Source organism: Oryza brachyantha, chromosome 2 (assembly GCF_000231095.2).
Source record: "Oryza brachyantha chromosome 2, ObraRS2, whole genome shotgun sequence".
Lineage (NCBI taxonomy): Eukaryota > Viridiplantae > Streptophyta > Magnoliopsida > Poales > Poaceae > Oryza > Oryza brachyantha.
The window spans coordinates 16,705,527-16,721,475 of record NC_023164.2 but is presented as its reverse complement, the minus strand read 5'-3'; the positions used below and the strand labels follow the sequence as shown (position 1 = coordinate 16,721,475).

The following is a 15,949-nucleotide window of genomic DNA, read 5'->3' as shown; positions in this document are numbered from 1 at the left end:
AGGGAGAGTACTACACCTTTGAAATGGACATAGCCCTATACAAGAGTTTTCTCTGGCCATTCCACAATCAATGCAAGAATTAATTGTTTGCACATGAGAACATGCACTCTACTTGACCAAAGTTTGGCCAAATGGCTCTCGCACATGGAACCAACTATTCTTTAAGATTATCTCCTCTTTTGTTTGCTTTCAAAACGAAGATTCGGCCGTGTTGCAGAATTCAGATGTACCTATTTTTTTAAAAAAATAGATCTATGGGAGGAAATCGAACCTAGTTAGCAATACAATAATATGCTGGCACTGAGAGAACTATCTCATGAACCAAAATCTAGTGAGCTCAGGCCATCTTTCTAGTGTTTGTCCCATGAGAATATTTTAAAAATTCGTGCACTATATAATTATATATTTGTGTTATATAAGAAAACACAAGGATCATATGACCTGGCTGATTTGAATTAAACATATTTTTGCTGAATTGACTCCATCCCTGTCAGGTCGTCAGTGCATATTTCGGTTCAGTGTCTCGATTAGTTGGGAAGTCTATTCGTGAAACTTATGAGCCATCAAGTGTTGGTCAGCATCGGATGAAGCCTACCGGAAGACAGACTGGTTGGATGGCTAAATGATGTATCTATTTCACTAATTAAACCGGATTTTCTTTTCTTTTGCAGAGATTATATCTAGCACTTTCATCAAACAAAAGTTCACATATATGATGAATCAATCCAAGACCAATCTTTTTCTCTGAAGATTATAGGTGTCAATTAGATGTACGCATGAATTTGGGGTGTGAAAAATCCTTGAAAAGAATAATAAGCTAAGGTGCATACTGAATTAAATACTGGAAATGGACTTGTAAAGTTGAATTTCTATTTTCCCCACCTTAAATAAATACTGCTTCCAATAAAATTTCAGATAATTTACAATTTACCTCCATCTACTGCAGTGAGTCATCATGTGGTTAAAAATTCCAAATTTCGGACAATATACTAAATCTAGTATACATCATTATTACCTATAAAAGACTACTATATTATTATGTTATACTTTTTTCAAAGCAAAGTATTACAATTTTGATAGGTTTTAGCGACATAAAGTTACAGAAAACAAGACATTTTGGAGACTGAAAAAGAAACATGTATCCAAAAACAGATTGTTGGAGAAACTAATAAATGTACTTTTCTAGTACCACATTTACTGCATTGTACCATGATGAAAAAACATCTCATTTATTTAGCAGTAGTATGATATGTTGTTTTGTACTACCTCCGTCCCGAAATAAGATTATTTTTCAGTTTTTACATATAATGTTTTGACTATTCATCTTATTTGAATTTTTTGCGATTAATATTTTTATTATTACTAGATGATAAAATATGAATAGTACTTTATATGTGACTAACTTTTTAAGTTTTTGTATAAATTTTTTAAATAAGACGAATGATCAAAGCATTAGGGAAAAAAATCAAAAAATAATATTATTATGGGACGGAGGTAGTAGTAAACAGTATATTATTTCGCACGCAAACATCTTATCAAGTGACACAAACTTCTCATTCATTTTAGTACGGTCAGTACATCTGCCCCAATCTGTTGTTTGCCGTTCTTAACTAGGATGAAAAGGACATCACAATTCACATTAGTTTAGTTCCAAGGAGAAAAGGGTTATTTTCATGTCAAAAAGGTCATTAGTTTATCTCAAAGGGAAAAAAGAGGTAACTTTACGGTAAAAAAGGTTATAGATTTTACTATGGAAATTGAAGATAAATCAAATTGGTGCCTTTTTTTGTTTAATTTTAAACGTTCTTTTCCCTTCCAGAAAAGCTTCGTTGGTACCAGTATGTCCAATAAATTTTGGGTCCGTAGAGGTGGTTTGGAATTTGTAGCACTTAAATGTGGGAGAGCTGTCCTCTACTGCTGGTTTGATTTCGCCATTTCCTCCCCAATTTAATGCTTCTCACCTTTGACTTCTCTTCATTTCTCAATAATGCCCTGCTCATAATATGTTATTACCAGACATTCACTGGATATACTGCAATTTCATTTACTTAATATGGAATATTCATTCGATATACGCGACATCCTCTAAATATACGTCCTCTGATTCAAAAATAAATGTTATCGGAAACATTAATTTTGTGAACTCTGAATTACATATTTGTCAGTTGGTTTCTGCATATTGTAATACACTTGAAAGTCCCAAGAAAGTTACTGTGCTATGAAATTTTTACCAGTATACATTCATGATGTATTGTAGTATGTCACATCATCTTATTTTCTGCCTACTGCAAGATGAAAATCCATGAATAAGGCAAAACTAATTGGATTATATGCCATTCAAGAACAATCTAGAAATAAACATCAATCATGTAATCTACAGCCTGACACATATTTCTAAGAGAAAACGCTCCCATATTTAAGTGCTCCAAATTCAGCCTAAACTATGAACATTGTCCAATTTGCAACCTTGAACCAGTGTTTCCGGGTGTCTTAGTACCATTTTTTTAATTTAGAAATTAGCAAATAAGTTCAGAAACTTCTTGTTTATATTTTCAATAGCACTGCAGAATCTCATTCCAAAAGCATTTCAGGTCACAAGGTTTTGACACCTGAAGAATTTTCTTGATTTCTTCGTAGTGCCAAATATTCAGCCAACTAAATTGGACACTTAGTCTGAAAAGAAGAGTTTTTTTTTATCATTTCTTGAAAAAATAGCGTGGTATCTTGAGGTACTTCGTACCCTAAGGTACCAAAAATTTGTATTAAAATTCGTATCTTGAGAGATTTTTTTCAAGGGTGATAAAAAGTCGTGAAAACAAACAACAAGGGATCTGAACTCATGAGAAATAATACACACTAGGACCAAACCAGAAATTGAAACACCTGTAACAAATCTGTCCCAGCAACTTGTGTTCTAAGCAATCCAAGGACCTGCCTGTAAATACACACAACACCTCCTCACACAGACGCAGGGAGGGGGAGAGCGAGGCGAGCATCGATCGAATTTATTGCACAGCACAGCTCTGCCCCCCTCATACATACCTTTTATTTAAGTGTCCATGCTTCCCTTCAGATTTTTTTTCTCTCTTTCAGTTCCGAATTCCTTGTTCGTTGGGGCTTCCTCTCTGTCTGTCTGTGATCCCCTGCTTCTCTCATATACCTTGCCTTCCTCCTGGTTCTTGCAAACTCTGTCCTCTCGGCGTTTCTTTCGATTCTGGAAGAGGAGTGAGGAGAAGAGAGTTAATTTGCCGAGTTCATCCAAACAAAAGGTGAGTTCTTGGCTCTTGCTCTGATCTTTCTGTCCGTTTCCCTCCTCGTTTTAGTTCCTTGTTTTATTTTTTATCCATAAACAAAGTTAATACTTAATACCCTATGTGAGTTCTTGGTGTTGTTGATTTGCAAGAACGAACTCTCTTCTTCTTTCTCACCACCCATTGTGATTTCTTTGGCCATGCTTCTTTCACTCTCACTCTTATAGAAAAAGAAAAGAAAAACTGATATGAGCTTGGACAGAGTAAGAAGCAAAGCAAACACGGTTCAATAAAATTTCTCTCTTTTTGATCATGAGCATCTCATCTGAATTTTGCTCAAAGATTGAAACAACAACAATTATTATTTTTTTCTGCATCTTCTCTGCTTGCTAGTTACGCTTTCCCCTTTCCTGTGGCGTAGTTACTGCCTGTGCGTGGGTGGGGGGAGCCACCTAGCTGCAGACAACGCCTGCTGCATGTAGTTAAAGCCCATTAAATTTTCTGCCAGCTTCTTGAATCTGTGGCCGTAGACCTGCTGCACACAGCAAAATCTCTCCAAGCTCTTCTTGTTTTTGATTTCCCGCGTAATGCGATGTGTTCTTGCTGGCTTGTTCAGTTGTTCTAAGTGATCTTGACGAGGAGGAGACAGTGCTGTATTGCTGTACCGTATGCGTAGGACGAGAAGCACAAGCAGCACCCGTTGATTTGGTGCATCTCCGTACTCCGTATCACGCAAAATAGATAGGCAGATTTATGCTTAACAAAAAATATATATATATATTTTTGAAATTCTTTTGGTTATAGATTGCAGTGTCTGTGTTTTGTCCCTCTGAAGTCTGAAACAGATGATAGAGGATGTATGTTAATTTTGAGAGAGAATAGGATAATTAATTATAATCATAAACACCTATTTCGATCGAGGGAAACAAAATCTAATATTAGGTCGGTGGCTAAAAAAAAAAAACAGGTTCTGAATCTACATGCTTAAACTGTACGTTTCTTCATTTTGTATGTCTTTTTGCGAGGCGTTTTGTATGTGTTTCTGTTGATGACTTGATGTTTGCGGTTTGTACTAGCTCATGCAAAGGACGTGAGATGCTTTGGTTTTGTCGTCAGGACAGTTTGCCAGACTTCGTGTTAACTTTTTTTCCCTTTTTTTTTTGTTTTGATCGGGTTTGTTAACGACTTAACGTTATGACAGAGAGGGCATGCAATTTACAGAAAAAATCAGCATTTCTGGTAGCTAGTAATATTGACAATATCCATTCTGGTTGTACTGTAATTAAAACCTATGTCACTGCATGTTTCGTCATCGTTTTTGTTTCCATCTTATTGCCTCTTTCGCAGGCCACACATAACTCCTTTCGTGAAACTAGGTGACCGATATTTCAGTTGCACCTCTTGCCTACTTTATACCTGATTCTTTTGCTCGTGTGGCAATTTAATAGTAGCGGTAAGAACAACTAATATTCTATCACGGTCAATGCATCACTGTGCCTGGGATAAAATTTAGGATAATTTTTTACTTTCTACTAGTTAACTTTGCTTGGTTAGTAAGGATTCGAATACTCTTTGTTCTTGTAAACTGTAAGAAATGGTGCAGTCAACTGCTGAGCTGAGTAGCTATTTGTGCAGTCAGCTGCTACTTGAAAATTTAATATCCAGCAAGTGCATTTTCATCGGTAGTTGTGAATGCTGATGATTCACTACCTAAAACCTACTCTGTTGACCCCATAGATGGAGCCTGTTTACAAAACTTAAAACTACTTTTAGTAGTAATGCAGAAATTCAACTTGATCCGAATCAAATGAAATGTCAAAAAAAATTTCAGCAATTTGTGGACACTGAAGGGGACATGCCCTTCTTAATAGTGAGAAAAGGATCAGGTTTGCAGCTCTACCTGTCCAAATTGATTTGTTTAAGTGGGAAGGCATGATTCTCATAATGAAAAAAAATCAATGTCTTGACGTGGTCTTATGCTTATGTTGGTTCCACCAAGACTACCACCAGCTTCTTTGTTCAGACTATGGAGAGAATTGTCCCTATCATGGCCATCATATATTTTAGGAAGATAGCAGTTTGCAGTCACAACAGGAAAATTTAATGCTTATAACTGATTAAAGTGATGTGCCAACCAAAACGAAGAAGGAAGATGCTAGAGATCTTCATTAGGTTGAATTAACATTCCATTCTATAGGGATTGCCAAATGATCTTCTGTCATGGACCTGTTTAAGGAAGCTTCTGATAGCTACAGCTACTAACAGAATCTTCAAAAGTCGAAAGCTCTCTCAAATAACACCCAACTTCTGATAATCTAGATTTATATAATCTAGGAAATGAACTAGAAGACAGAAGCTGGGAATCCAACTTTTCTAGATTCTAAGAATCTGGCTTCATTACCGGCTGCTTCTTAAAATCTTAAGCTCCCCCAAATAGACCCAGTATGCTAGCATGACATTTATTTGAAAATGCTGATTTTTTTTTCTTTGCCTTGTGTAAGTTTTGATATTTTTGTGTTGACATGCAGATGATGAATAATTTAACGAGAGTGATATTTCGGATTGATTTAGCTGGAAAGCTACTTTTGCTCTGAAACTAGAAACGAAAGTACACGCGAGAAGTGATTGGCTGGAATTTGATAGGAAAATGGTAGAAGCCTCAAAACCAACACAAGATATGATAGAAATAACCGGACATGTAGTACATGATGATGTTTCTTATGACAAGGATGTTTTGGAGATAAAATTGCCAGATACTGTTGTCACTTCTGATTATGGTGGCAACTTTGTCAAGGATGTCTGCATCGATGAAGGAGTACTTCCTCATCGGAAGAAACCAGAAGAAAAAAAGTTAGATGAGAAGTCACCTCCAAATTTTGATTTCCTAATGATAGACGCAAATTGTGATCTAAGATACGAGGGAAAAGGTGATGGTAGAAAATATGCACATGAATTAAAACAGGAAACTGCTCTCCTACCTGTTGGGTTAGCTGCTGACGATGACACGGAGAAACAATGTGATCTTGAAGGCAAGAAGAGTAATGCAAGCTTTGCTAGTGATATCAGTGAGAAGAAGATAAGTTTGCAAGAGTTACTTAAGCTTGAAAGCGCAGAAGAATCGCAGGAAAGGCTTAAACTTCAAAGTGCAAAAGAATCGAAGACCGAGCATCAAAGCACAACCATCGCTACGATCGATGAAAACCATATGCCCCCTGTTCATGGAGAAGCTATTGAACAGGTAAACCACAAACCCATAGTTGCTGGGATTGTACATACATCAAAATATTTTGCTCATTGCCACTATCACCAGGCATAGATAAATTTTCATTATTTTTATATTACCTGGCCTTACTATATTGGGTAATAAACTTGAATTATATGTTTATGATGTTTAATATAATGATTTTAGACTGAGAAAACAAGTTTTGCTAACTCATTGCAGGTTTCCGTAAATGACTCTCATGATGTTGCAACTGCATCCGATGAATTTATTGCTAGCGACGCATCGAGTAATGGTAACACCAATGGTTCATCAGCAACAATATCTGACAGACATGATGCAACTACAGAATTAGATAAACCCATCTCCACTGTTGAGGTTACTCAGAGTTTAAGTGGCTCCAAAGAATTTAACCAAGTTGGAACAGCAGAAGCCAGGCCTGATCCTCTCACATCAAGTAGTTCTTCAGAAGTCCAACCATCTGAAAAGACTAACAATCACTGCGAAAGCATCACCAGCGAGCCGATAGCCGATGCACAGGATGAAAATGCAGTGGCCTCATCCTCATCACCTCATGTTGCAGAGTCTAGTGATGCAAACAGTCAGAACAACGATAACAATTCTGACAATGATGGCGCTACTGATGCTTGTGATTTCAACAAGATAGATGAAGAGAACTGCACAGACTCAACAAATGAACGCAAAATTAGCAAGAGTTCTACCGATGCGCAAAAGGAGTCTGCGAATGCAGGTGAACTAGATGTGCCTGATAATAATGCAAAGGGAAAATGTCTGATTGGAAATGGGTATCCTCTTGAGCAATGTTCTTTTGGACCTAGCATCATGTGCAATCCAGTATCTACCTCTGGTTATATTGGCAACGTCTCCATCCGATCAGATAGTAGCACCACAAGCACCCGGTCCTTCGCATTTCCAGTGTAGGCATCCATACTCAATCCACTTTCCCTGTGTTCATGAAAAACATTTGTTTCAAAACTGAACGACCGGTGGAATCTTCTGCTGTGGTGGATGAACATGGACAGGTTGCAGTGGGACTGGAGCAGCAGCCCGGTGAGGATGGCGAAAGCCGAGCGGAGGCGAGCAATGCGACACCGTGGCTGGAAGAAGGGCAAGAGCTTCCTCTGCTGGAAATTCTGAGCTTGCTTGCGCTTCGCCCCCACACATTCCTTCTTTCTCCTTCCCCCCCTCCTGAAGAATCTGTAATTCTGGTGTGATGCTGAAATTGGCCGAAATCTATTTGTAACCCTGTCATTTGCCCACCGTATATGTATATCCTGCTTCTGTTTTTCGTTTGTTGGTACTGTAGCAGGTAAGATGGTTTGTCGGATTTGTCAATGGCTTGTAAGTTGTAACTTGTACTGTGAGCGAGGAGAGAGGTGAAGAGCCGAAGAGGTGTATAGATAGTGTGTAGCCTAGCGGGTGATGGATCATTGGATTGAATTGCTATCTGTAAAAAAAAAATTAGTTTATGTTAACCTTTATGGTTTGATCTCGAGAATGTTTTTTTTTCTTTCACACAGCTGAACTCTGAACTGACCTTGGTTTTTTGGCTTGTTTGTCTATTTGAAATCTGAGAAATTACCCTATGGGGCTTTGACTTGAGCTGGCATGTTCCTCACGTGAGGAAAAAGTCTACTTTAGATCGATCTCTCATCTGTCAGGATGGGAATGGTTAAGCATATGCATCTATGCTTTAAAAGTGAAAATCCACCAACATTGCATTGATAGGTTATCCATGGGTATCCAAATGGACATGGTACTGCACTAACGCATACAGAAACAACGCCGGGGCAAGGTGCGGGGTGGACCGGGTGGTCATGTTCTGTACTTCTGTCTATTGGTGGATCGAACTGGGTTTTTTACCATTCTTAAAAAGTGTACCAAAAATGTTACTGTAAAATTCTGGTAGCTCAATATACATTGTACCTCGAAGTACTAAATTTTTACATAAAAAAATATGGTAACTTGAGATATTTTTTTAAGGATATTAAAAGATCTCTTTAGGCATAGGTTCTAATGGTTTGTTTGGTCTTTGCTTGGTCCATTTATTTTTTGACGACCCGAGAGAGATCTATTAGAGCACATTTTTGGATTAGATCGATGGATAAATAGGTTTAACCTAACCATTGCCATCCTGATTCGTCTGCAAAACTCATCTTGTAATCAAGTTTAAAAATATCCTTAAACCACAAAAACATAAATCAAACACCATGGATAGGCGACCCACAAATATATCTCCTAAAATATAGAAACCACTTGGACCCATATGCCATCCTCCTCCCTCTCTCTACACTCTCTCCCTTTAGTCTCCATGCTGCCCCAAATCGACAACCTAACGCTAAGAAGGCACCGGAGTAGGGAGGCAACCGACGAAGCCCCTTGGGAGGAGGCAACTCCTCTTTGAGGTAGGGGCAAGTGGTGTTGTCAGGATGGGAGACCCACAATAACATCAAGGTGGGAGACGTCCCCTCTCTTTCCTTTGATTTCTCTCATCTCCCCAGTGGTAGAGTGGTGGTGGTTAGTGGTGAGATGAGAGGCTCGAGTCAGCAAGGGATAGCAAGTCCCCCCCTCTCTCTCCTTTGATTCCTCTCGTCTCGTTGGTGGTAGAGAGGTGGCGGTCAGTAGTGAGATGGAGGGGCTCGGGTTGCCAAGGGATGGCAAGTCCCCAAGTCACCTACTCCCTCCCTAGGACGTTGTTGGCCCCTGCCTAACCTCGCCTTGCTTCACCACCACTATATAGGGAAAGGTTTTCGCAGCCAGTCAGAACATATTTTTATAGATGGGAATGGTAGTCGATAGCGACATATTGCCTACAAAGATGGAGAATTTTCGCAAACGGTTGGATCGTCGATTGTGAAAACACATCTTCACATGGGGCGCACCCCATCCACCATCTATAAAGATCTTCTTCACAAGTGGCGCACACGATACGCAACCTACGAAAATGGGCAGGAACTTTGCAGGCGGCCCAAAAGTAAACCGCTTGTGACCCACTTTCTAGGCCACCTGCAAAAACAATTTCTAGTGCAGTGCACTACCATGGGGCTCAAAGCCACCATCGGATCTTCCATGGTAGGACTACAACGGTGATGAGGAACTGGGGAGGCCACCGCTAGCCGTTATTGGCATGGCGAGGTCAAGAAGGTGGATCAGTGGAGGAGCTCGCGGAAGGAGGAGCAAGGCAGCGATCGATGGAGCTCTCCGATGACCTCACAAGTGTTGTCATCCCCATCTTTGTCGCTTGAGCCCCTTAGTACTCCAAAAGAGAGAGATGAGAGAAGACGTCCTGCTGGTCTCTCGACTTGAGCGGTGTGGCAGCTGCCATGACCAAGCTTGGAGGGAGGTGGAGCAGTCTCCATCCCTAGGTCCTTGTTCTATACTTGAACCAAATGTGTGCATTGGGAGGAGAGGAGAGAGAGGGGGAGGGGTAGGAAGTGGGACCCACTTACATGTAAAATTTTATTTTGCTGACTAGGACGCTATGTCAACGAAACCATACATCAATATTGTTGAAAGACCATATATAAATGGGTTTTGCAAGATCAGGGATATGGTATATCTGGTTTTGGGTTGGCGGTTTAAGAATGCTTTTAGAACTCGATGATAAGATGAGGGACTTAAAGTAGACTTATTCCTTCATGCGAGACTTGCAAAGTTGGAGGATATGACACATTACATGGGCTTTTTGACGTGAGCCCATTGATGCCCCGCGGACCCAGTTTTGTGTTGATGGCAAAAATGGCAGCCAGCGCTACCGCTCGCTCGATCCCTCTTACCAGCTCTCTCTCTCTCTCTCGTCTCTCTCTGTCTAACATGTGGACTGAAGAGATCGTCATGGGTCGGATGCCCTTCAATCCGTCAAAATTTCCTAAACCATGGATATTTGAAACACCACGCACTAGTGTCAAATACAGGCTACAAAAAACTAGATTAAGATGATCTACACGACATCTTTATTGAGGTCAATTTCTCAACGACGTGCTGCTGGATAGTACGCTAAGCTAAGCTACGATGATCTATGGAGGAGTCTTGTCACTCCTGATCTCCTATCTTCCAAAAAAGGCAGGCTACTCTAAATCAAAAATAGATACAACGAGAAAGAAACCTGCAGTGCAGGCAGCAGCTATATTATATCCATCCATCTATGATCTATACTTATAAGTTGTGCTTCTTTGGGTGAGGCGTTGGCCCCCGGAGATCAACCACGACTATCTTGGCGAGCTCATCGACGCCAGGGCTTCCTGATGCTAGGTCGACGGAGCTCGACGACCCAGCTTGCACGGTCTGAACCTTCTTGGTGTTCTTCTCCTCGTCGAGCTTCTTCTTCGGATCTCCCTCCAATCCTTTCGCTGGAGAAGAATCAGGGCTCGACATGGACGTGCTCTTCACTGCGAAAAGAAAATAAAGAAGAGAGATGGTAAATTATAAATCAGCCATGGTTGAACACACAGGAGGAAGAAAGAAGAAGGAAAAAAAAAAAAGCTGCTGCTTGCTGGCAATGGCGCAAAGATGGATGAAACATGAACTTACAATGGCGCGCGTGAGCAATGGGGCGGTCAAGCGCGAGCAAGGAGATGACCAAGACGACGACGAGAAGGTTGCAAGAAGCTGCCTTTGGACAACTCATGATGAACTAACTAGTATAGCTAGGTTTAATTAGCTTGATCGATCAGCCAGTGACAGGGAGAAAACGACTAACAGCAGTGGACGGATCGGAGGAGGGGTTAACTAGATCCGAGCAGTAAGATATATCTTTATAGGAAAGGCAATGCTTGTGCTGCTTGCAGTAGTGCAGTGCAGTCAAGCTAAGAGCAAGGTGTGGTCAAAGGCTTAGCTAGCTCAAAAAACTGAGCTCAGATTTCTTACACACGCTGTTATTATATCCAACTAATAGTATAAAACATCTGATCTGCCGTACTCCTGTGTTCTACCCTTGTTTAACAAGCCCTAGGCGGTTTGTTTTTTCACAGCCTCGGTCCTAGTTGTACGTTCTACTGGTAGGCACGCACTGATGCACCACGTGTGTGTCTCTGCAACTGTGCGTGCCTTCTGCCCCCGATCCATCCAGTAGTGGCCGGGCTTTGGGAGTTGAGCTCCCTCTTGCTGTTTGAAGCGAGCCAGTCATTCTAAACGCATGATTATAGGTGTCGTTCACATTAAATATGATGTAATATCAGTAAAATTACTGACTTGACATGATCATTAAATGAGAGAGTTTTATTAGATGAGAGAGAAGTTTCATCCCTATAAAACTCATCTGGCTCGATTACCTAGTTTACAGTCTTAGTAATTATACCATAAAACTTTGCACTGAGACCTAATCAATCTATAGTTTCGAGCATAGACGAATGTGGTGTCATAGGGCCCATCTTTTCGTTTTTAAATGAAAAACCAAACAGCATATTTACAAGAAAAAATAGTTTATGAATAATATATATGTATTTGTTAGTGATCTAAAAGTCAATGATAAAAAATAAACTTTGATAAAAAAATTCAAAATTAATTTTAAATTTAAGATTAAGAATTTAAATTTTGACTTATAAGCATAATCAAAAGCAAAAAGATGGGTGATATGCTTCTTAGACTAAATATATTTTACTTGTAATGTATATTGTATAATTATATATCATCTAAATGATACAAATAAAGATCACTAACATGATAGACCAAGTATTTACTCTTAAGAGTTAGCTTAAAATATAATATCAGTTCTAAACTTTGATAAATAATATTGACACTAAACTAAAACTAAAACAAAGAAAATGTGAAAAAATGAACAAATAGAAAAATATGATTGAAATTTTTATTTGTGTTCTTAGTAATTTAAAAGACAACACTACAAAAATAAACTACAATAAAAATACCTTAAAATCAAATCTAAAATTTAAAATTTGGCTACGTCAAAGAAACCAACAAGTAGATGATAGACTACAAATCTTAACCAATAGATAATTATCATATATTAATTTTGTAAGTTGATTAATCGCCTACTTTTTTAAAAAAAAATAAAATTTACTAGTCCCCTCTCGACTGGGGCTCTAGGTGGTCACCCTCTCGACTAGGCCTTCAGTCGGCTCTGATTCTAATCAGCTTATATTCTAAGTATATATTTATCAAACTCTTAAATGATATATTTTATTTAACAATTTTAATACAAAAGTCATTAACAGTCAATCTTTGAATAAGCAAATGTTTGTCGTTTTACATGCCAAAAGAAAAAGCTTAAGCCAACCGTCAAATTGAACGGATTATATGAACTTTTTTACTCTCCTTGAATGAAAAAGTATTTTATATACCATACCTTTTAGTGTAAAATGTGTGGTACTTTAAGGTATTTTTTAAGGATGATTAAAAAACCCGACGTATACCGTATACACTGCCGAGCCGCGATAGTAAACGGGACGGTGTGAGCGCGCGACTGGTGCAACCACGCGCCCGCGCGGCGTTTGCGCGAGTCCTCACGTGACGCGGCACAGGGAGACGGGGTTTTCTCCTCCGCTTGTGTATAAACAAGAGGGAAGTTGTAGAAGAGCGATTGATTCTGCGGTAGCCACTGACACAGTTAAAAGGACCCAGGATCCAAGGCAGGCAGGGACGAGATCGATCTGGGAGTTCAAAGGCCCGCGGCCCCAGAAAATTTTTAGAAAAAAAATCCATCGTCCAGGCATCGCACAACATGCAGTCGGCTGGGTAACGAATTCCAACACGGTTTCAGCCTGGAAATGGGCAGCTTTGGTAGCAACCGTGCTGTTTGCAGACATCAAAGTGGTGAGAGCAGAATTTGATTGCACAAATCAAGCAACTTTCATTTCTAGGTTACAAATGCAGGATTTATTTGCCTTGGCTAATCTGACCCCATCAGGTGATCACGAAAACTAAGATCAACCTATACAGCCAGGCTCCCTTTAAAACAAACGTAAACCATAGTAATTATAAAGGATTTGGTTCTTATAGGAAATAATCCTACGAAGCCCTCCTACCAATTCCTTTGAAACTCCTATGGAATGAGTTATTCTACAGGGTTTTAGAGAAAAATAAGTACGAGGTCTCACCTCATGTTTTAGCTTTCTTATATCCAAAATTCCTGTATACTAATCAAACAATAGTTTTGAAATTTTCATGTCTTTTAAAATCATGTAGAATTCAATGTGTATGACATTTCATTCGTACGTACCCACTGTTCCTATGATTTTGTAATCATGTGTTTCAAAAAGACATTTACAGTGCGCATTTTGTTGGATGGATATGGGTTTGTAAGTCCGTTAGGGTTTTCTCGGTGTCTGGTTCGCATACGAGTGTGAATATCCTTACTTTCCTCTAATATGATAGAGGATGAAGTGTGCTTTATTGTTAATTAGTGATTATCATTTTAAGATCAGTTTGATTTTGTATAGTTAGTATATATTAATTATGGTAAGATTGGTAACAAATAATATATTTTGATATGGATTAATAATTTACTATTTTCATCCTATCGATTCTTGTCCATGAAATTATTAGATCCAACAAAATTGAATAGTTGTATCCCATCTAACCTTCCCCATGAACCAAACATGTCTTAATTATCTTTAAGTGATAAACAATATACCCATCAATAACAAGGCATTCATAGTTATTTTATCAATCAGAAATGTTCGTAATTGTAGAATGTAAATACGTGTGTTCATAGGTGAGTATGCACATGCCTGCATATGCGTGTTTTTGAAAAAAAAATGCGGGGCCATCTTTTGGCTTTGGGTTATACCTAAAATTTAAATTTTTTAATCTAAAATTTAAACTTAATTTTGAGGTTTTTTCACAAAAATTTATTTTCAGACTTTAACTTTTAGATCGCTATGAACACGTATATAAAAGTTCTATTCATATTTTTTTTCGTTTTCAAATATACCGGTTGGCCTTTTCTTCTAAACATCCTAAAGATAACCCTGAATGGCTGCAAGCCTGGAACGACGAAGAGGATGATTCTTAAAATAATTGGCCAAGATTGCAGCAATAATGCTGCCTTTCTTCCCAATGTTGCAAACCAAAACCGGTACAGCCGCTTAAGATGGGAGAGAATTATGTCTTGTTGGAAATGTTTCCTGATTTTTCTTAAAACTAAGTGAACTGTGTTTCCTAACCACTTTCTTCAGGATTCCTACATTGGAAACGTAACATTAATAAGGAAAAGGTTCCAGGAGTTAACAGCCATGGCAAACGTAGGCCTTCATTCACCCCTTGTATAGCTTAACCTGTGTCCTCTTGCCATCGTTTAGAAGGCCCAGGAGCTCAGCTCGGATGAGAAGCAGCAGCTGGCCAGCATATATGGGTGTGTTTAGTTATCTGTATAATCGCAGCCTGGTCCGTATCCTCTAGCATGGCTGCTCTCAGCCTGGAGATAGAGTCATGCAATTGGTTGTGTTTGGTTATCTGTATGAGTTTGTCCTGGATGACCTGAGATACTGTTTGGTTGGTTGTATCTCTAAATGTTGTATGTAGAAGATGGTGTTTGGTTGGATGATTTCAACCCGAGTTCAGTCATGTGATGGTTGAATGGGAAGGTTACTATATTTTTCATTACAACAAGATATATTGTGAACAATGTTTACTGATGTGAAGTGAATGAATTGTCAAATCAATTTTAATTTGAAGAAAGTCTTTATATAATTTAAAATTTGAACAACCTATATTGGCTCTTTCTGTCCTCTACTTGACCAATATTTTGCAGTGTATTTTCCTATTACAGGAGATTTATCAGTAGGCTTTATACACTTAGACACTTCTTAAAATTTGAAGGAAATACATATGTTGATTTAATTTCCTTTTTTTTAGGCAATGTTGATTTTATTTCCTTTGGAATCTGTTTTAACACTGAACTGTAAATCATATTTTGCATCAACGTTTGACAAGCCTATGATGAAACGTACTGTGATGTGAAAGAGTGTACACAGGACCATAACATAATTTATGCAGTGCAGTGCAAATTGTATCTACATCAAGTAAAATTTCTGCGGATCATAGTTCAAAATTGCGCAAGAACATGCATTACCTAATGAACTCTACATTGCCAACAAGATTCAGGTAACACTTGAATTCAACAAATACCCAGAACGAATTTTAACCTTCAGCAAGCTTCCAGAACGAAAGGTTAAAAAATTCAGTCGATCAATTGATATACATTGAACAGGAAGTATCCAGAACAATGATAAAAATTCAGTTGATCCCTTGATATACACTGAACATCTATCAGGATGAAATTCAGTCTATCGCTCGATATACCTGAATTCTGCATTGATGATACATGAGATTTCTGTATTCATGGTACAAGAAAGAGTGAACTTTGAACTCGTTCCTGCAAAAGAACTCATCTGCACAAAAGAATGTCTCGACGCAGCGACGTCCCTGGCGAGCACCGGCGTCGGCCGATGTGGATGGCAGCGGGAGGAGGCGCGGCGTGCTGCCTGGCGACGACCGGCGT

General features: G+C 38.9%; 2 protein-coding genes across 2 annotated transcripts; one reads left to right on the top strand and one right to left on the bottom strand.

Moving 5' to 3' along the window:
* Positions 1 to 2,994: 2,994 nt before the first annotated feature.
* Positions 2,995 to 8,044, top strand: LOC102708309 (dentin sialophosphoprotein-like). Its single transcript, XM_006647364.3, has 4 exons — positions 2,995 to 3,269; positions 5,780 to 6,489; positions 6,694 to 7,409; positions 7,515 to 8,044. Exons 2-4 carry the CDS (start codon positions 5,899 to 5,901, stop codon positions 7,627 to 7,629), a joined length of 1,422 nt encoding a protein of 473 aa, XP_006647427.1. The 5' UTR covers positions 2,995 to 3,269; positions 5,780 to 5,898; the 3' UTR covers positions 7,630 to 8,044.
* Positions 8,045 to 10,647: 2,603 nt separating this feature from the next.
* On the bottom strand, positions 10,648 to 14,036 carry LOC102715826. The gene is made up of 3 exons (XM_006648727.1): positions 14,028 to 14,036; positions 11,023 to 11,125; positions 10,648 to 10,880 (listed from the first exon to the last, which is right to left on the bottom strand). The coding sequence occupies exons 1-3, from the start codon at positions 14,034 to 14,036 to the stop codon at positions 10,648 to 10,650; spliced, it is 345 nt and encodes a 114-aa protein (XP_006648790.1).
* Positions 14,037 to 15,949: the final 1,913 nt, after the last annotated feature.

Excerpts from the sequence above, each read along its gene's own strand:
- LOC102715826 (XM_006648727.1), bottom strand. Across the intron at positions 10,881-11,022 it reads CATTGCTCACGCGCGCCATT|TGAAGAGCACGTCCATGTCG; the intron begins GTAAGTTCATGT and ends TTCTTTTCGCAG.
- LOC102708309 (XM_006647364.3), top strand. The coding sequence starts at position 5,899 with ATGGTAGAAGCCTCAAAACCAACACAAGATATGATAGAAATAACCGGA. Across the intron at positions 6,490-6,693 it reads ATGGAGAAGCTATTGAACAG|GTTTCCGTAAATGACTCTCA; the intron begins GTAAACCACAAA and ends AACTCATTGCAG. Across the intron at positions 7,410-7,514 it reads CGGTCCTTCGCATTTCCAGT|GTTGCAGTGGGACTGGAGCA; the intron begins GTAGGCATCCAT and ends GAACATGGACAG.